Raw genomic sequence first — 21090 nt, 5'->3', positions numbered from 1 at the left:
GATACCGTACAAATATGATACTATGAGAAATAGGATTCTATTAGAAAAAGAAATATTGATATGATTCAGTTATGATACTATGTAATATGTTAGCTAACAATATGATATGATTATGATGGTTTCTACTTACTGATAAAATAACACTATTGAGGTATAGAAGAAATATTTGAATCAGAGACCGACCTGTTTATGAAATTTTTAAATTTACTCCAAGACAAAATATTGTTACCCTGATTGATGTTTCTTCCTTTTTCTTTTTATTTTCTTTTTTTTTTTTGTTAAACATTTTTCTCCGTACCTATTGTTCAACGAAAAAAAAAATAACATGAAAGTGTCCTCTCCTTTTGATAAGGGGAGAAAACTGAGATAAAAATATATACCAATTAGTAAAAAAAAAAAATAAAATAACTATCTGAGTCCTACCTAACAATTTTTTTTTTCAAGGTTCGTCTTCTATGTCTTCTGGATGATGTCTTTTTTTTTTTTTTTTTTTTTGAGAGCTTAAAGGAAAAAAATAAATAAAATAAAGATAAAAAATAAAAACACTATTAGAACAAAAATATACTGGTGAAAAGGAATTTCAATTTGAATTGAAAAACAAAAGAAAATAAGGAAAAACAGTTCATCTCTATCAACTTTCTACAAAAATTGCATTTGAGTTTTATTTATTCCTCCCAAACATCCCTCCTCCCCGCAAACTTTTCTAGTACAATTGGATTATTCTAGATTAAATACCAAAGTCCATTAACAAGAAGAACATTTACAATACCAAAAAAAGGGTTCATTACATAATCTTGAACCGAAAAGAATAAACAAAAAAACAAACAAAACAAAACAACAACAACTCAAAAACAAAAAAAGGTCCTTACTGTTTAATGGGTAATACCGATTCTAAATTAAATTCCCTCTATAAAGAACATCTGTTCAAGCTGGCAAAGTCAGATTCAACCTCATTGGATAATACGGAAAATGGTGTAATACGACTTTTTAACTCAGACTATTCTACTAAAGAGCTTTTTGACGTCTACAATAATGGCTTGAAGTTTGTTAATAATGGAGACCAAGGTCATTTAGATGGTGTGCTCAACGAACAGCTACATGATCCTGCACTTATAGATGAAAACCTGTTCACCGATTATTTTAATGATTTTCTTAGATTTGATCTCCAAAGATTTGAAAATTTCAATAACTTGATAACAAAAGATGAATTAAGAGTCATATACAAAAATAATAGAGAAAATTATCTCAATCTTATGAGATTTGTAATTATGAAGATAATAATAATCCCTTCATTATTTTCTAGCTTGAGAAATACTACACAGCTCAATAAGAAACTCACGCAATTGTTAACATGTATAAAAATTCTGACAAAACTTGTACCTATTTATTTTGAAGGAATTGCTGGAGGTGATAGAGATATCTTATGGAATAATAACATGGAAGCGCTATGTGGTGAACAGCTATCTATTGCGGAAACCATAATCGCCGCTCCTACATCACCTGTCAAAAAGTCTCTTGACAAATCAACTGATGATTTATCAAGACCACTAATGGGAAGACCTTTAGGAGCAAAATTAATCGATGCTTGCCTAAAGCTTTTATTCATTGAAAATTTTACAGTTACGACATCCCATTCAACATCTCAAAAGACTGGAGATGTAACATTGATTTTATGGGAAAATGGTATTAACACTTATGAAACAGCATATTATACCGAATACCCTCATCTTGATGCTAACAGATTACAGATTATTAATCTCCTACTATCGCTGGTGTCCAGTGATTTATACCATTCGGTTGACTTAAGGAATATTACTACTGTCGATTCTTTAGCATCTGAAAATAAATTTCTAGAATATATCAGATATGAAGCAAAGGAACACAATATAATTTGTATGACTGCATCAATAATCAATTTATACTGTAGACATGCTTCATACTATAAACAAGAAACAACGAATCCTTACAAACTTATATTGCAAGACCACCAGAGGGAGCAAGTAACTTCTGCTGAACGTCAAAGAAATGAAACTGCTTCCAATACCAACAATATTAGTAACCAAATGCTTCCAGAGCTGAGATCTAAATTAGTTTTGTCTTCTATACAATTCCTCAACATAATTATGACGAAGGAGATAAGTAAAAGTGGCAAAAACGACGACAATCAAATCAATGCTGTGATGGGATATCTCTCAACATTGCAACGTGAATTTGATTTGAAATTGGTATTAACTTCAATTATTAGAGTTTTCAAACTGCCAATTGATGCCGCTATTGATGAGGAATCCAGTCTATTTACATTTTCTACAGCATCTCCAAGGAAGAAAAATATTTCCTCACATAGTCGCAATTCATCTGTCTCTGAAATGAAAAGGACAAATTCCAACTCTTCAAATTTATCTAGAATGGATGGCCATAATGGCAGTTCAGCTATTAATTCCCATGTAGAAAATAATGTGGCCTCATCATCTCTTCCTCCAATACCTCCTTTGTTATGCCAAAGTTTAGTATTACTAGTTAACCTAATGAAAACAAATAAGTTAATGAAAAACCAATTTGCTGATAAATTTGCCAGCAAGTTTATAGTATTTGCAATCTATTATTTGAAATACTATAATAATAATCAGGACTACGCCATGACTCTGATACCATTACTAAATACTATCGCATTATATTTGACATCCAAACCTCTCGTGCTGCTTAAGATGCTTGATACTTTTAATCCTAATTATTATACTAACAAACTTCCGAACACATTCAAGCTTTCTTCAGGAAATATCAATAACATAACTTATAGAGATTTTTCTGTCATCCAACTAACTAATATTGCAAATTCAGATATAAAGAACAATATTCAACCTAATCCAATACTATTTGAATTGTTATTCAACCTGATCCCTGTAGACCCCCTATGTCTAAACTCTAAGGATGAAAACAACAACGAGGACCTGATGTTGCTATCAAGAAAGAAATCAAGTACAACTACTAGTTCCTTAAATAAAAATACCGAGAAGTTAAGCTATAATGCATCTCTCGCTCTTCTACAGCTTATCTCTAAAATAGGTAGCAAATCCTACCTGACCTCATATTCAAACCCACGTTTTACTTCCTCAATATCTTCTACACCCCCATACCTTCTTTCGCCTGGTTTCAAGCTGGACTTGCTGGCTCTATTACTCAGAAGTATATGCATCTATGTTGTGTTTAACTTTGAAGAAGCATTGAACCTCATATTTGCATTGGCTAGGCATAAAAATGTTATCCTTCAATTATCTGAAAACTTATCTGCAATATCGCGCGCAGTAAAACCCGGGGCTATAAATTATCAAGGACAGAATAGAGGTTTAAATATAAAAGATTATTATCGGTTAGAAGAGTTATCATATAGTAGCATCAATTTCGGAAGACATAGGTTTGGAGATGATCCTATGAGAAGATCATCTTCTCCTTTCGGTAATAAGACTAATGGATACACAAACTCTAATCCAGATCTGGACTCGGACGAACAGAACAACTCACCATACTTAGTTTTAAACAAACCAGTTGTAAGAGAGCACTCCGTAGATGATTTGACCTCATTATCTTCATTTAGAAAAACATCAGTAACCAATCAGGATTATGAAAACAAAGATAACGGTGAAAAAACGTATCAAATGTTAGAATATGTCGATGTTACCAATGACCCGATAATTGCACTTTCTAACGAAGAAATGTATTTTGAGTTGCGACCAAAATGGCCACTAGGGATAACCATCAAGTCAAAGGTCAAAGAGACATCTAAAAACGAGTTGTCGAAGTCCTGGGCCGGCTTCGACTCCATGTTACTACTAACTAAATTAGTTAAATTACTCCTGTTTGAATTTCCAGAGATATCAACCATCAAAAATACAGACTATTACTCATTACTTGGAAAAATTTTCAACTCAAAAGATAAAATTGACACAATGATTAACGACAATATTCCACTTTATTTGAAATCCGCCAATAATTATGCCAGAAAGAAACTTTGTGTAGACGACGAGACTAATTTTGTTAACTATTGGTTCTATGTTATATGCTGGGCAGATATTTTTGATACCCATTCTAATCCTTACACAAAAGTTATTAACGATGCTAACAAAACTGAAGAACTTCTTGAAAATACGGGAAATTCGATTGCTGAACCTTCTTCTCCTACTTTAGAAAGATGGAATTCGAACAATTCCAACCTTTCCCGTACTAATAGTAATAATAGTTCATTCATGAGTTATCTATTCCAGCAAAATCAGCAACAGTCCACTACGCCTAGTGATTCACAAGGCATTTCTCGTAATAATGATAATCACCAAAGGCATTCCTCTAATACAAAGAAGAGTAATAACGAAAATAATAGTGCATTTTCTCTATTTAAATTTTCTTGGACTGGTTTTAATAAGAATAATAATGATTATGATATCATCAAGGAAGAGGACGATAAAGAGGATTTACGTAGTTTAGCAAGGAAAAATGGAACATCAAACAAGGAAAGTACAATGCAAATAAATCACGTCAGTGCATTGGATGTGTCACTTCTAAAATCCAGTATCTGGGCTGGTACTGATATTAAAATTTTCAAAATAGAAGCAGAAGAGAAAGAGGAATTCTCTTTACTTGATATGACATCGACCTTTTTCAAGAAATTGAAGTTCAATAACTCTTCTACCATACAGAACACATGGGATGCTAGTGCCTACACAGGATCGGCGCCTTTATCTACTGTCCCCTTTGCTGCACGCAATCCAATGTTCTGAGATGACAAACTCTCATGTACTACACTAATTTTACGATTTGTCTTCTCTTACACTCTCCAAGAGTGTTCATATTATCTTTATTATCAAGTAGTTAAGACTCGGTTGCCTTTGATATTACAGACTCCACAATATATTATTCATTTTCCATTTTTTTTATTTATTTATTTTTTTTTTTTTTATTCACATTTATTAATTTTTGTCATTTATCTTTATCTTTATTGTGGACCTAAAAGCAACCAATATAGTTGTGTTTGAAATATGATCTTCGTCCAGTTAAAATAACATTATCAATGCATATTTACTAGTTATTCTAGATACTATTTAAAATATTATTAATTATAGTTTTTAAAGTTTTATTTCTATATAACATCATATAACTTATAGAGCAGGACAACGAAACCAATTACATTCTTTCCCTAGCAACTAGCTACAAGATAGATTATTTTTTTCCGATTACTTAAATCAAACAAATTGCTTTCATCATATTCATGACAAGATGATTCAGGCGAGCATGTTCAAAATCTTTTCTTACCTTTCTTTTGAACCAATTCAAATCCGTCATCATCAACCACAGGTTCAGGCTTGCTGCTGCCGTCATCCATTTCTACGTCAACTTCTTCATATTGATACTGAATTTCATCGCCTTCTTCGTCATCGTCATCATCGTCATCAGAAGAGTCGTCATCATCACCAGTGACTTTGATTACTCTCTGGGGCTTGTTCTTTTCCCTGTTCTGCCATTCTTGGTAAAGCTTCTCCACGGGTAGATAGTTCTCTATAGCGCAAGCATTGTATATGTCTATAATCCCAGATGCTATCGGAAGAGCCGAATCATCCTCAACATTTGTATCGAATTCATCGACCATAGCATAGAGGAGTGTTTCTTCAATTAATGCAACATCGACTAACTTTTCGTTTTTAAAGAGATCCACAACAATACCAGTAATCCAATCTCTTTTCTCAGCGGAGTCAACACCACCCCACTGATTCTCAACGGCAATATCTAGAGCATCCCACTTGTAAACCATCATTGAACAGCCTAACTCAAACCTGGCTTGTTGTTTTTCATCGTTAAACAATAGGTTGGTTCTCCCTTGTGGGGCTTCAACATATGCAGATTCATCAAATTCCATTTTTTTTTAATTTTTAACTGCTTCAGACACACAATAATAAAGATACAATCAAACAAAAGTAAAAGAAAATGTAGTTTCCCTTTTTTATTATATATTTGGTATTGTAATACATAGTGCCACTCTTCTAATATTGCAGCTCATCGCCTCTTGTGAGAATTTCCCAGAAAAAAAAATTTTTTTTTGTCAAAATTATTTTCAAGCGAAATTTTTTTTTTTAATTAACAAAAAAAGAAAGGTTAAAAACCCGTAAATCATTTTCAACTTGGTTAGAAATCAACGTACATAGTGTCTAATGTTGGCTGTTGCAGGAGATTCTAAGGAAATTACCATTGAGAATGTTGAAAGTCCGACATTTTATAGGTTTTTCGGAAAAACTATTTTCCTCTCAAAAATGCGTACAAACAGCAAAAAAAGAAAGAAAAGGATACTGGCTCCCAAGATCTTTTGCGCAGCACAATGAAGTTGCAGCTGGGGGGGAGAATGGGCAATGGCTAAGGGGAAGGTAATGCGTTAAGCTAATGGGAGGGCAGAAGAGGATGAGACTAACGGGTCTACACGAAGAAAGAATTACCATTGTTACGTAAGAGGATTACTATTGTTTTATTTAAGTTGTCTATAAAGGGCTGCATTTAATAGTTATAGCAACAAAAACATACAACACACCGAATATCAATATCAATAGTACAGAAATAAAATATAAGAGGAACTATAAGTGCTAAGACCAAAAAACACACTAAATAACAAAAAGAAGAGTTATTTACAGGAAAAGGAAAAACGTAATATAAATTGGACAGACTAAACAATAAAGCAAATGACTATTGTTTTGGATGACATCCTTACACAAGTTGCTGATAGGGAGAGGTTCCTACATACCATCGAGGCTTCACATAGACGGGCTCTTATGGATACTGATTATACAGATGATCTTGACACAATAAGAGAACAGATATCACAGACTTTTGAGGACCTCTGCTCCTTGAACGACAACTTGATTTCATACGATGGTCCAATAAGATCTGCTATGGCAACGCTAAATAAAAATAAAGATAAACTCAAAAATATGAACATAAAGGAATTAGAACTTCTAAGAGAGCAAGAACGTTGGGATGACCTTGAGAATGGTATTACCTCATCTAAAGCTTTAACTGATCGAATACAGACAACAAACCAAAAAACAATTCATATAAGCACCAATTATCGGAAAGGTTTAGATGAGTACATAACATTAGTTGGCGTTGAAAACACAACATTATCCCAGGAGGGGAACCCTTCGAATTCTGCTGAAAAGACCACACTCGAAAACTTCCAGATGGAATATGAATTGCTACTCACTACGCTAACTATAAGCGATACTGAAGTTACTAAATTAGAAACTTTGCTAAATGAGTTTAAAAGAGACAACAATATTATACGCAAAGAGTTGAGATCGAAGCAGAATATAATGAAGAGCTATAAAAACAATATTAGCTCGGAACTGAAAAGGCTTGAGAACGAGAGGGGTGAACTTCTGAGCAATATTGGTTACAACACATCGAACAGCTATAGTACCACAAGGACTCTCATCGATAGCTTTATACATTTGTCTGTAAACAAGATGAGTATAGACACACTAATTGAAGACAAAGTGACTGAATACGCCCAAATATTTGAATACATTGATATTAAATTAGACACATTAGAACATATGCTCGAAAACAATAAATCTCGTCAATCTGAGTGGAAGGAAAGGAAACAAAGATGGGAACATGTAGTTAAACTTACTTCACAATTAGAAAATGAATTAAGGGCTCAAATTGTTTCTGCGACAGAGGTAGGTCTCAAAATTAAACCAGATGACATATCCTCACAAATATCAATAAAGATATCACAAATGAAAGAACTACTATTTACAGAAATTCCCAAAGATCCCTTAAACACGTTAATAAACGATGAAATAGAATCTTTGGGAATTGCTATAGCGGAACTAGGTTTCTCAAACAAGGCCGAAAGGAAAGACGTTCCAAATGTTAGCAACATTGCGAATCCGTCACTGAAGATAATAAGCAAGTCACCACCGAAAACAGGATTTTCTGAGACATATGTTAACTTTGAAACTATTAAAACATCTGGTAAAAAAGAAGACTGAGGAATTGATATATAATTTTATTAGAACGTGTTCGATTCTGAAAATGATTATCATTATTTAGATAAGCTATGCCAACCAGAATAAATAAAAGTCGCTAATCCTGCATATCATTCAACAAACTTTTATAACAAATAGCTATCAAGTAATATTTTCTATATCCTCCTACCTAACCTACAAACACTTTTTTAAAAAAAGATAGCGTAGTAAAACATTGATATGCTATACTAAATTATAAATTTTATGCAGTGGAACTATATATAATACTATTTTATTCAATTTCATGGTATCACTTCAATATTATCCGAGAAGGAAACATGGCGATTTTTTTTAGCTTCCTTCAATGACTTCTCTTTCTTGCTTTTATCCTTTATATAAGGAACATTACTACTTAACTTTTCTTTCGAAGTCGTTTTTGGAGTAGCATTAGCACCAAATATAGAGGATTTCTTTTTTGTGCCAGAAGCATTTTCATCTACTGGTTGTGTTTTGATCTTTTTCATTTTCTTCTTCTCGATAAACGGGCTTCTCGTTCCTTCATCAGCTCTTCTTTTGACAGGCTTTTTCTTCGGTGCTACAAACGCAGTCGATGGATCATAATCATCCTCAGTATCTGAAAGTTTTATAGAATTTTGAAGAGGCTCTTTCTTTATCTGAACAATTTCCTGCTTTATCTGCACAGGTTCTTTCTTTATCTGAACTATTTCAGAGTGGTTAGTTTGTGGCAATTGATCAGCTTTTGGTCCCTTACTATTGGTAACGATATGTTGCGTTTTTGTTTTGTATTGTCTCAGCGTTTCTTGCACTTGTTTATTATTTGGATTTAAAAACCCGGCACAAGCAGCTTCAAAACAACCTCTATCTTGGGCATCTTGAATTAAGTTAGACCATAGCTTACTCTTTCTCAGAGATTTTTGATGACCCAGTATCCAAATACTGGTTTTAGCTCTAGTCAATGCAACATTCATACGACGGAAATCTTTTAAGAAACCAACCCCACTGTTATGAGAATCATCGGCTCTCACACAGGATATAATGATTATTTCTTTCTCCTGACCCTGGAAACCATCAATCGTGTTAAAATCAATACATTTCATTACAGAATTTCCAAAATACTTTACGAATTCTCTTCGCATTTTTTGAACTTGCTCTTTATATGGTGAAATCACACCAATTTTCCCTGTGAAATCAATTTTTGCATCATATAACCTAAACAATTGATCAATCATTTCTATAGCTACGTCTATCTCCTCCTTATTAGTATAAGACATTGTCCTTGTGTTTTGAGCTTGCTTACCACTAATTATATCAAAAAATTTGTAAGGCCGGAACGGTTCCTGTTCATGCCATAAACGCCTGTTAACTACATCCATCTCTGGTCCGTCCATTAATCTTTTCTGATAAAATTCAGCAGATGGGAATTTACTTATATCAGGGTGCATACGATATTGGACGTCCAACAAGTAAGGAGTAGAGTTTTTCTCCATTCTTACAAAAAGAGATTGATTATATTTAAAATTACTAGCTGCACCGGAGAGCACAGTAGGAGGTAATTGATTTGGATCACCAACCATAATACACCTTTTTCCACCATATCTTAATGGAATGATGGCAGATAGTTCTGTACATTGACAAGCTTCATCCACAATAACTGTTTCAAATCGAATACCCAGAGTTGCTAGGACATCATGTGCTGAACCTGATAAAGTAGAACAAATAATATCACTAGAAGCTAATACATGCGCTTGGGCATTTCTCCTGTCCAAATCACGGTTTCTATAGTTAATTGCGTTTTGTTCTCTCATCTCATCCTTTTCTCTTCCTAATTGATTAATATCTTTAGTTAGCTCCCTGATTTTCATCTGTAAGTTTGCTATGTCATTAGTTGAGAGATTACTTTCTGGTGACCCATTTTCTGAGTCCAATTTGTCTCTTAAAAGTCTTCTTTCAGATAGAAGACCTTGGAATTTTTTTTCTAACTCAGGATTCCTATTAAATTCATAGCTTTTTTCTCCTAGCCTTTTATCTACTATCTCCTCTAGAATTACATCTTTTAAAGTCGCATTAACAACATCAGTTCTACCTAATCTAACAACATTGGGTCTTATTATCGAATGTTTCGTTTTGATACCATCCTTTACACGTAGACATATTTCATCAACAGCAGCATTACTTGGCGCACATATTAATATCTTTGGTTTTTTTAACATTTGTTCCACAGATGTTGGCTGCTTATCCGTTGGTGCTTGAATGGAAGAAGATGGAATCTCATTTCTTAAAGACATAAAATAACCTACAATACCCAGAATGGTTTTAGTTTTACCAGTACCTGGCGGACCTTGGATTAGTGAAAATCCAGTACTTATTACAGTATTGACAATGGCATCAGCTTGAGATTTGTTCAAGTAATATTCATCCCGAACCTTAGCGATTTGTTCTTTAAATATATTGGAAGGCGGTGATAGCTTTGCTGAAAGAATTTGATCTACCAGATCATAGTATTCTAAGGCTTCTAGTGTAGAGTATTCCCTCTCTATAGTAGTCATTTGCATCACTTTGACGGCATGTATTTCTGCCCTATGAGTTAGAAATTTAGCAAATGAGTGGTTTCTATGAATTCTTAAGGACATGTCAACATTACCACCTTTAGTATTTTTTAACGTTTTCACTTTTGCTAAACACGTCTGATCCGCATTTTTGAAGTCTGACGTTGTCAATCTTTGACCTGGTCTAATGTTAGGAAAGTTTGCGAGAACAATTAAATCTGATTCTGATATGTTACTCTCTTGTAGCTTTTTTTTACTAATAGAGGCGTAGATCTCATAGAAATCAGATATAGTAGTACGATTACCAACAACAATTGAAAAAGGTGTATTCTCATCTCTGTCTCTTGCAGCACACATACCTTGCCAAGATTCGAGAAGAAGTAGTGGTTTCATAATCATTTTGTATTCTTTAGCAGACTTAAATTCATCCTTTATATCCGAATATCTATCAATTGTATTATCATCTGGATAATCATGGGATCTAGTATAATCCCATTGTAATACCTGAGAATAAAGTGGATTTAAGTCCACAGTTAACCTCTTTCTCATATTCTCTTCTTCCATTTTAGCCCTTTCAGCAGCACTATTGATTTTGATAGTCTTACCTGAAATATCCAGCGTTTCTATACCTTTCCCTTTACTCTTACTAGTTGCGAATAATTCTCTGGCACTCTCAATGTCAATATCACTTTCGTCGCTGCTACTGTCGTTGTCAGTCGATTGCGGCTTCTGTGGTTTTGTATTGAAAACTGATGTACTAGGAGGATGAATTACTCTGTTATTTAGAAGCTGTCTCCTAGCAATTTCCATCTTAGATAATGGTTTTGATGGAACCTTTGTTTGAAGAGACACCGAGGCGGTAGGTTTGAAAGATCCAAAAGAAGTTATCTTAGGTTGTGATGCCTTAGTTTTAAATGCTGAAGTACCTAAAGCTCTTTTTTGTAGATATTCTATTCTAGCTTCAGCAGGCGTTTTTGTATGATATTCTTCATCTGGAATAACAACTGTTTGTTGTTTGGCACGCTCCTTTTGTTTGTGATATTCTTCTGCTTCTTCCGTTATCTTGTTCGTAATGTCTTTATCAAAAATTCTTGCTCGATCAAGAATTTCAGTAGATTGCTGAATAGTTAATTTATTTGAGAACTTTTTATATTTTGCACCATACTTTGCCATCATCTCTACAATCTCCTTATCGAATGTCATATCCCTTTCTTGTGCCAGATCTGAAGTATTTGTTATTAATGATACACAAGACTCAAGAAGTGAATCGTCACTCAGACGTAACCAGTATAACATATTTTTAAAAGCCTTTAAAACATCGTGGAATAAATCAATAGGCTCATCTAATATATCCTTAAATTCACGATAAGAAGATACAAGAGTTTTGCTCAAATCTAAAGTATCCTTGGTGAAGTTTTCCAGTTCCGAATAGTTATATTTCGTAGCCCATTTCAAGGTACATTGATATATCGAATCAAGAAAAGACCAAACGAGCTGCCAGAAATTTACAATTTCTGCATTAGTTTCAGCAGACCTATGGGTATCATATCTTGATAGAACACCATTGGTAGGGTCTACAAAGGCACTAACAATATCCATGAGAACTTTAATTGACCTTGGACATGGTTCAAAATACTCACATTTTATAAGCCTTGCTAAAATATGATTTATAGATTTCAAATGTGGAGCGACATTGGTTCCAAAAAGCGCTTGTATACCTTCTAATCTACCATCCACATCAAATGTATTATACAGGATATTAGTGGCTCCTTGGTATAGTTTTTCATTTGAGCTAAATACGCAGGCCCAGAAACCTTGCAGTGCTGAACCATCATTCAATATTTCTATCAATTGCTTTGGTAAAAGATCATTTAAACTTTCAATGAACCTATTAACGGAGTTCCATAACATTTCTATATTAGCATTGTGTTTGCTGGTATTCAATTTTGATTTTGTTACTAAAACAATCCCATCAATATTTTTGAGTGAGGATAAAAGTAATTTGGCTAGCAACGCTCCGTTTTTAAAAGAATTAAAATGAACTTGTTTTATAATATTGTCCAAAAGGGAAATTGACAAAGGAAAGTCATTAACCATTGTTCCATAATATAGTTTATAGGTTCTTTGACAAAGTGTCAATAGGTCAAAATCTATACAGGTTGTTAACACTAACATAGTCGATGTTGATACCGAGATCGTTGCGCTTCCAAGTCCTGGATAAAAATTATCAGGATCAGATATTGATTTCAATAGAACATTTTGAATTAAATTATTGTCTAATAATAACCGTGAGTCAACCTTAGTTAGAAGAACATTTTCAAAATCATCCTTATTGTATAGTTTTTGTCTTTCAGATTCAGAAATAGTTAGCACAGATGCTAACAAGGTGCAAGAAGAAGTTACTAAACATGCCTTTGGAACTGATTCCAGACTAGGTTGATTCGCAACTATTCGCAAGAAGGAAATGGAAACTTTCTTAACCATTTGTATTCTTTTCGAGGCAGATAAGGAGTTATAGAACGGTAAGGTCCAGGATAATAGATCAGTAATGGAACCGGAGAATGAAAAAATCAAACCATCTTTGTTATCTATAATAGGTTCTCTTTGTAATTTCAGTAACTTTTGTAGAAAAAAAACAGGTTCTAATATTATATCGAGGATGTTATGGAATGTATTGGGTTCGATTTTAGCCCAAAAATCTTCTTTAAATTTATCCAAAAACAATCGTAAGGCTCTTAGTAGAAAATCCAGTGGTTTATCCTGATATGGCTTCATCAGATGATTGCACCAAAGTTTCACTAAAGATTCTATTGGATATTTAAAAGAACGTCGTAGTGATTCCATATCTTTTGGTATATCAAAAAATTCTTCAAATATATCTTTCTCAAAAAGAGAAAAAATAGGAATAAGTCTTGACCAAAACTGAGATATTATAACTTCATTCCAATTCCCTGGATTTTGTAAAAAAATTATATGTGTTTGGATCTCATCAATCACATCAGCACCAATATTAGATTTCTTGTATGTGGCATTATTATTATAGAGCTCTTTTAATAATGCTTTTGCCCAAGTATTTTGCTCTGCGGTACCTTCACACCAGCAAAATATTACACCCGCTAAAAGTGTATTAATACCTTTCTCACTACCTATTTCTAATCTGGACTGCGGTGCTCTTAGAACAATTTTGAAGCTCTGATCAAATAATGAACGAAATGTCTTATCCATACGCATCATATTCGGGTCTGTCATACACTCATATAAGGCATTGTTGTACTTCAAATCAACTGTGCTTCCTATGTTTTTTTGGCTTAAAATTTCTAAGATTGGTTTTATAGCTGAAAGTCTCCAGCCACAAATCAAGTTATTAAATTTAGATACGTGTTCGTGAGGGACATTTCTTTGAATGGCAAAATGCCTTAGCATACGACACTTCCCTCTGGCAAAGGCCAGGACACATTTATCACAGTTTGAAAGCACCGGGTTAAACCTTGATTTTAACCATTCAATAGTTGTTTTATCATTGAAGGAGAATATAGTCAGACAGAACACAGCTATAGGCTCAAAGCGACGGTCGCAAAATAAATGATATCCACCCAGTTCAGTTAGAAAATGGAGTACATCACCCAGCAATTTTGACTCAGATATTCCGGTATTGCTTCCATTATACACCTTTTCAATCAATGGTATAAACTTCTGGGCTTTTTCAGTGATTTGTTGATCTTTAACGTCATCTCTTACCACACTTTGGCTATTCATTATTCACCTTCAACGTTTGTAAGAATTTAACTTTATCGTTTCTTTGCAATATTATGTTTAATAGCAAAAAACTAAGAAAACAGTAATAAAATGGCCCAAGCTGGCGTTACCGTTTCGATACCGTAGTAGTTCGTGACTAAAGAAACTCTGATCCTTTTTATAGCCAAAATGTAGAAAAATAAAATAGCTAGTTATAATTGTCCTGATTCTTAAAATGAAAAAAATACAATAGGACTCTATAAAGAAAATGAAAAAAACTATTACTATCTAAAATTGAGAGTTCAACTGATTGATATGATAACTACCTTTGTGTTTTATAATTTTTTTTGGCTTGATCAGGGGAGCCTATATAATGGTAAGTTCAGAATGCTAAATTTTAAAATTTCTATTAATCAATTCAGATCAATAGTAGCATGCACTTAATAATTAAACCAATGATCAAAGTAATAATAAATAAGTTTGATTTTGCTATTCAAAACTTTATCAAATAAGTTGCTTGCTCATTGTGCCTTCTACTAATGAAAGTTAACAAATTTTTTGATTTATAGCTCATCGCGTTTTTTTTCCAAGAAATTGTTGGTGGGACTGGTGAAAAAAAAAAAAAAGAAATAAACTTAATAAAAAGCAATATTACGATGTATTCATAGTGTTGCAAAATTATTATTATGAATATACATATGTTTTACAAGGAACCAGGGTACGCTTATTTGTTTCTAATGTGAGAATTCAAAGAGGATTCAAATGTATCAAGGGTTATATGTTATTCTATTTCTAGTATTCCATCATTTTATGTATTAATACTAAAAAATTTTATTATATTATATTAAAGTATATCATACTAATTTTATTCACTTTGTTAGAATACAACAGGAAAGGTGGTCCATTTATTTCTTTAGTAAAGAGTCTATTTTCTCCTCCAATGCAACCAAACGTTCGTCTTTTTCCAAGTTTGATTTTGTCAACTTTTCTACAACTTCATTTAGTTGCAAGACCAATTCTGACAGTTTTTCTACTGATTGTTTCAAACCGAGGGACTTGGTGGATGTCTTAGCTGGGGTAGATACTTCCTCCTTCAAAGATGTAACTGGGGTAGACTCTTTCTTGGCTGCAGGTTCATCTTGTTTTTCAATTACTGATGTGGTAGTAGCATCCTTCTTAGCTTCAGGTAATGGAGAGGCAGCCTTCTTATTATCGGAAAATTCAGTTGATTCCTTCTTGGTTTCAGGAACTGGAGATGACTCTTTCTTGGTCTCTACCTTTTTCTCTACAGGAATATCATTCTTTTTATCAGAACTAGGTTTCTTAATATTATTGGTAGTGTTAATTTGAACCGGCTTAGGTTTATCATCCTCTTCGTCCCAGCCAGAAGTATCCTTAGATGGATCTTCAGCTTCATTAACTTCATCAAGATCGGTGGCCTTTTGAATTAATTTATTAATAGAATCATCGTTTGATAGGGTTTCATGAGCAGCATCCTTCTTTTTAGGTTCATTAGGTGCATCAACTTTTTTCTCAGTGGGCTTGCTTTCGCTTTTAATGGGCGTCTCCTTCTTCTCTATCTTAACTATTGGTTCAGGAGTATGAGTAGGAGTCGATTCTGCCTTTTCTGAATCATGCAGTTCTGGTTCAGCACCATCAAATACTGTTCTCATGTTGACTAAAATGGGTCCATTTGCTGATTTGCCAGCAAACCACTCTTCGGCAGTCAATGCAGCCTTTGCAGAAGGGGCATCAGGATAAATATCTTCTTGGAATTCCTCAGACCTTCTTGGGACAAAAAAAGAAACGGGTTCTATACGCTGATCACCTACTGTCTTAAAACATTTCATAACCTCATTTTCTTTAATATTTACCATACGTTTAGGAGCAACGGCAAAACCTCTCTGTGCCTCAATCGATTGGAACTCAGAAAGTTCATATAATTCATCATTTTGGAATTCATAGTAACGAATATTTCCGTCACCTTTACCAGCAAGGTAGAGGATCTTGTTACCATCGTCGTAGAATGGCATTAGAATACCAGATGACTGATCTACGGTATAGAAACCACCTAGATCACCCTTTTCTAAGTTAAAAGCATCCCAAATACCGATTTGACGATCACTTAATTTCGAGAATCCAGTTGTTGCTAGTCTTTCAGAGCTACCCAGCCAAACAACTCTTTGGTTTTTTGCACCAGCATGTGCAGGTCCTTCGCTCACAACTTTTTCTTCTCTAACATTCCAAACTCTCAACTTCTTATCACGAGAAACAGTAGCCAGGAAATTACCGTCATAAGAGAATGACATAGAAGTAACCATATCTGGATGTTTTAGAGTAAATTTCGCCTCACCAGCTTCAACATCCCAAATTCTCACAGTATAGTCCAGAGAAGAAGACGCTAGAACATTCTTAGCAGTAGGATGGTACAAAACATGCCCAACTTTTCTCGAATGTCCTGTTAAGAGTTTTGTTGGTTTAATATCCTTTGGTGAACCATCAGAGTCAGGGTATTTCATGATGGAATAATCCTCTGGAATATCCCAAATACCAATCTTACCATCATCAGAACCAGAGGCAATTCTGTTGTCATTGTATGGATCAAAGTCTGTATCTAAAACCTGAGCAGTGTGTCCTCTAAATAAAGGGACTTGATCCGGTAATTTACCAGGTTCACTAATTGGCACCACAGCAAATGCACCACCTCCTGAAGAATTCCAATTAACTGAAATAAACTTACCATTGGTCTTAATAATATTGGAATCCCAAGCATTGTTTGTAACTCTCACATTCTCATATTGCAATTCCTTCTTGGCTGCTTGTCCGAAAACATGCCTGTATTTCGAGGCACGAACAAATTTTCCACTCATACTGTACTCAATTAAACTGAATAGTACCACTAGAGCCCTTTTTACCCAAACATAACCCTTATAACAACACTCTAGGTCTATCATTATGAACCTTGGCTGAAATAAATACAGCACAGCATAGCTTAATCACAAGAATTCAAAGCGACAAAAAATCGTCAAACATGACATGTAAATCCTTAATAGTATAGTAGTATTCGTTTTAGCATTTATTAAAATTAGTTGGAGTGTCGATGCTTTACAGTTTTCTATGATAATAATGTAGGATGCTCTATATAATACTATTATCATAATTTATATATATTGATAATGACCTTCTGTAGATTAATCTACGATATTGTTCTTTGCTTTTTGTTGATCAAAAATTTAAAGAATTATTCGTTAAATGCACAATGGAGTTCAGAATTTTTTTTACAAATGTTGTTGTGTATTGCTAAACAACATTATCTTACCTTTCTTTTTCTTCTTCTCCGATTTTTCAGCTTGCATCTTCGCGAGAAGCATTTGTTCGAATTCCTTACTTTCTTTGCTAGCTTTTTCGTCTTCGGTAATTTGAATAGATGTACCCCATATAGTCTTTTCATTATACTTGTTCATTTTCTTCTCCTCTTTCTCCCTGTGTAATTGCTGTGGTGTTGGTAAGGAGGTCAAAGTAACGTCTGGCTTGTTTACATGGGCTTCCCAAGTAGGGTATTCCAAGTTTTCCCGTCTGTAAAATTCCTGTTGTTCTCTTTCTAATTTCTCCTCGTAGCTTTTTTTATCTTTGTCTTCTCTTTGTTTCTTTAGCATCAAGCTTCTTCTTCTTTGCTTAAGTTCCGTAGCAAATTTAGCATATATGTCCTTTTCTATGAATGGAACCGATCTCCAATCTAAGTCAAGTAAAGCAATTTCAGATCCAATAGGCAAATGTCCCATATATTTGTAACGGCGAATTAACGCCTCAGTAACCTGTGTGCCATAATGGACATTTTCCACTGTAACAGTTAAGAGTTCAGGAAATTTATGATAGCCTTCAAAAATTGTTAGAAGGATCTTAATATCGAGTGGCGTTAAGAAGTATTTTGTTGGCGATTTGAAATATGTTTGATAAAAGAAAAAGGCATTTGAATCATCGTATTGATTAGTATCAGAAAATTTAAGTGTATTTTTAAAATCATCTGCTAACCTATCGACTAGTGATTCTTCATTTTGTTCCAATATACTTGATATTTTTTCGTGTATGCTCTCTAAAGCCTGTTTGACATATTTCCCACTGTCATTATATAATGCTTTATCTATCTCATATTGATTTTCAATAGAATTAATGTCATTCTGATATAGTTGTAAAGCAAAATCAGCTCCACATTTCATTATGTGGGAATACTCCGAAATTTCTCTCAACTTCACTGAAGGGAAGTTGCCGACTTTCCGTGGGTCCAGACCGCTCGAAACTGGTAGCGCAAGTAGTGAATCATGAGGTTTACACATTAGTTTTAGAGTTGTTTCTTTACCAGGAATTGGTATAGCAGTTTCATTATTTACACAAGGTTTCTTACCAAAGTCGTAATCATCTTCAAATAAAACGTCCTTAGTGTTAGTAGGCTTTACAATACTTCCGCATAATGGGCATTCTTTGTATTTCTTCTTTTGGATGACCCCAGTGTTTGGGTTTTTTACCATTTCCTGTATATCAAAGAAGTTTATTAAACAACTAGAACAGAAAACATGGCCACAAGTCACCATACGCGGCGCAATGGGCACTTCGTTCAGACAGATAGGACAATTTTGACCTTTAGGTACAATAACTCTAACAATTTTTTCTTTATCTACTAGCTTGTTAGGATCATTATTCAATTCTTTGTAATCATATCGGTCATCTACCAGTAGCCTGTAGTTAACATTTATGAAAGAATCACCATGCAAGTGTGTAAAAGTATCATTTTTCCTCCGGTTAGTCCTCCTCGGCGTACTATTTAGCTCTCTCTCCACTTCAGGTAGTTGAAAATCCAGTAAATGATTGATTGACACCTGCGTCTTCTTACCACGCAGTTTGAAATTACCGTTGTTGAGCTCCTGCTCAATAGACGCATCAAATCTCTCCTGTTTATCTACTTGAAACTTATTATTCCAGTTCTGGTTGCCGTTATTTTTACCACGCTGTCTTCCATTCCCTCTACTCCCTTCAGATTTACGTCCACCTTCTGGCTTTCTGTTGTTGCCTCGTTTGTTACCACCAATAGGCTTCTGATTCTCACTCATGATGGCGTTAGTATTACCTGGCAGCCTCCGTAGAACGTTAGTTAATAACTTTCTGACTTCAACTATTGAGAAATTCAAGCACAGCAAAGACCTTGTATACTATTTAAAGAGTGTAGGCTTTGTCAAATTATAAGGCTACTACGCTTCCAAAATTCGATACGAACATGAAAAACCCACTAAACATACAAGACCAGCAACTGGTGCATGTAATTCTCAGTGAGGTGTAGGTTATTGATTAGTTTAAATATATTTACATAGGCTCTGGTAAACTATATGAATCCTTAATTTCGGGCTCTTTTGATTCCCACGTTGGACCGCATCAAATATTATGTATACCTATAGACGTAACATTCATGTGATCTCATCTTAACAAGTGCAATAAGCATAAAATAACATGGATATCTAAAACGGAGTATCCTAGTTATCAGATTAAAAACATAGATCAACTATTAGTCAGTATATTCTTCCTCTTCGAGAGGTAGACAGTTATCCATCTGGGAGAACCATCTTGCGAATCGTTGGACCGTGTATGGCATACCTACTAATAGCTCGGCGAAGTAGGAGTACGATGGTGTCCTAATGGATCCTCTGGTGCCATTATTACAGTGTGATATGATGTCTTTTGCCAGTTGTTTAGGCGTAACTACGGGTGCCCAAAACGTTCTAGGTGGTTTAAATCCTCCAAACATCGTCGTTCCCATTTGACCCGGTATCACTAGCAATCCGCGAACATTATCAAGCCCTTGCACATGAAGGTCATTAGACATCGAATTATGTATCATTGTGACAGCAGCTTTGCTGGCTGCATAACTTGCCACTTTTGATGGGGCTAATATCCCTAGAACACTTGAAACTGTGACGAAATAACATTGTCTATATTCTGGAGGACTGTATGAGGGCGTTAATTTCTGAAGTATCTTTGCAGTAGACCAGGTATTAACACTGAATACTCTTTCCATGTCTTCTATAGATGTATCTTTGAACCATGAGTACCTTGATCGGATACCAGCATTACATATAATCAAACTAATCTGTTCTCTAAAGGTGGAGTTTATGGTTTCTAACACATCATCAAGCTGTTGGGAGTCCGAAAGGTCACATTTGTAGTTTACAACTTGAGGTTGGTGCTGCCATGTTCCGACATCTACGTCTATATTAATCACCGTTACATTATTGTATCTCTTTATCAACTCTTCTATAATACTCCTACCCAAACCATTGCTTCCTCCGGTGATGACAACTTTGGGACTTCGCAGCTGGTCCAAAGATCGCCAACAATAAGATCCTTTGGTCCTATACCAATTATTGAGAATGATAAAACCATTAATTACAACAGTCCATATACATAAAATAACCAGGTAGCAAGTATCAATTTGTCTATTATGACTTCAGCAGATTTGCTCTCAATATATACTAAGTACCATTTGTGTTTGAGCTCAGGTGAATATTTTTATTGTTAGTAAAGCACATACAATTGGCTAAAGAAAAAAACAAAACAACTATAACACAGATTGCATACTGATAGAACCATAAAGCTGGCAATATTGGATATTTAATAATCGGTATACCAAAACAGTTTATCAACACGTCAACGTTCAGCGATGACATATTATTGATGTAGGCTGAGGTACAATCCTTATCGCTGTATTTGAATTAAATAAAATGAATGGTCGAAGAACT

General features: G+C 34.3%; 7 protein-coding genes across 7 annotated transcripts; 2 read left to right on the top strand and 5 right to left on the bottom strand.

The window, feature by feature from the left end:
• Window positions 1-875: 875 nt before the first annotated feature.
• ECM30 (Ecm30p) lies at window positions 876-4769 on the top strand (the record flags this gene model as incomplete). Its single annotated transcript, XM_071050717.1, has 1 exon — window positions 876-4769. The coding sequence occupies one exon, from the start codon at window positions 876-878 to the stop codon at window positions 4767-4769; it is 3894 nt and encodes a 1297-aa protein (XP_070908507.1).
• Window positions 4770-5284: 515 nt separating this feature from the next.
• On the bottom strand, window positions 5285-5902 carry TSR2 (Tsr2p; the record flags this gene model as incomplete). Its single annotated transcript, XM_071050716.1, has 1 exon — window positions 5285-5902. The coding sequence occupies one exon, from the start codon at window positions 5900-5902 to the stop codon at window positions 5285-5287; it is 618 nt and encodes a 205-aa protein (XP_070908506.1).
• Window positions 5903-6713: 811 nt separating this feature from the next.
• Window positions 6714-8027, top strand: ATG23 (Atg23p; the record flags this gene model as incomplete). The annotated part of the gene is made up of 1 exon (XM_071050715.1): window positions 6714-8027. The coding sequence occupies one exon, from the start codon at window positions 6714-6716 to the stop codon at window positions 8025-8027; it is 1314 nt and encodes a 437-aa protein (XP_070908505.1).
• A 278-nt stretch (window positions 8028-8305) lies between these two features.
• On the bottom strand, window positions 8306-14326 carry SEN1 (DNA/RNA helicase SEN1; the record flags this gene model as incomplete). The annotated part of the gene is made up of 1 exon (XM_071050714.1): window positions 8306-14326. The coding sequence occupies one exon, from the start codon at window positions 14324-14326 to the stop codon at window positions 8306-8308; it is 6021 nt and encodes a 2006-aa protein (XP_070908504.1).
• An 884-nt stretch (window positions 14327-15210) lies between these two features.
• CRN1 (coronin) lies at window positions 15211-17259 on the bottom strand (the record flags this gene model as incomplete). The annotated part of the gene is made up of 1 exon (XM_071050713.1): window positions 15211-17259. The coding sequence occupies one exon, from the start codon at window positions 17257-17259 to the stop codon at window positions 15211-15213; it is 2049 nt and encodes a 682-aa protein (XP_070908503.1).
• Window positions 17260-17583: 324 nt separating this feature from the next.
• MAG2 (RING-type E3 ubiquitin transferase MAG2) lies at window positions 17584-19410 on the bottom strand (the record flags this gene model as incomplete). The annotated part of the gene is made up of 1 exon (XM_071050712.1): window positions 17584-19410. The coding sequence occupies one exon, from the start codon at window positions 19408-19410 to the stop codon at window positions 17584-17586; it is 1827 nt and encodes a 608-aa protein (XP_070908502.1).
• Window positions 19411-19859: 449 nt separating this feature from the next.
• TDA5 (Tda5p) lies at window positions 19860-21018 on the bottom strand (the record flags this gene model as incomplete). The annotated part of the gene is made up of 2 exons (XM_071050711.1): window positions 19860-20703; window positions 20930-21018. 2 exons carry the CDS (start codon window positions 21016-21018, stop codon window positions 19860-19862), a joined length of 933 nt encoding a protein of 310 aa, XP_070908501.1.
• Window positions 21019-21090: the final 72 nt, after the last annotated feature.

Source organism: Nakaseomyces bracarensis, assembly GCF_045282275.1.
Source record: "Nakaseomyces bracarensis strain CBM3 chromosome Unknown Scaff3_0, whole genome shotgun sequence".
In the NCBI taxonomy this organism is placed as follows: domain Eukaryota; kingdom Fungi; phylum Ascomycota; class Saccharomycetes; order Saccharomycetales; family Saccharomycetaceae; genus Nakaseomyces; species Nakaseomyces bracarensis.
Note: the sequence above shows the minus strand (reverse complement) of the source record. Positions and strands in the feature narration are given on the sequence as shown.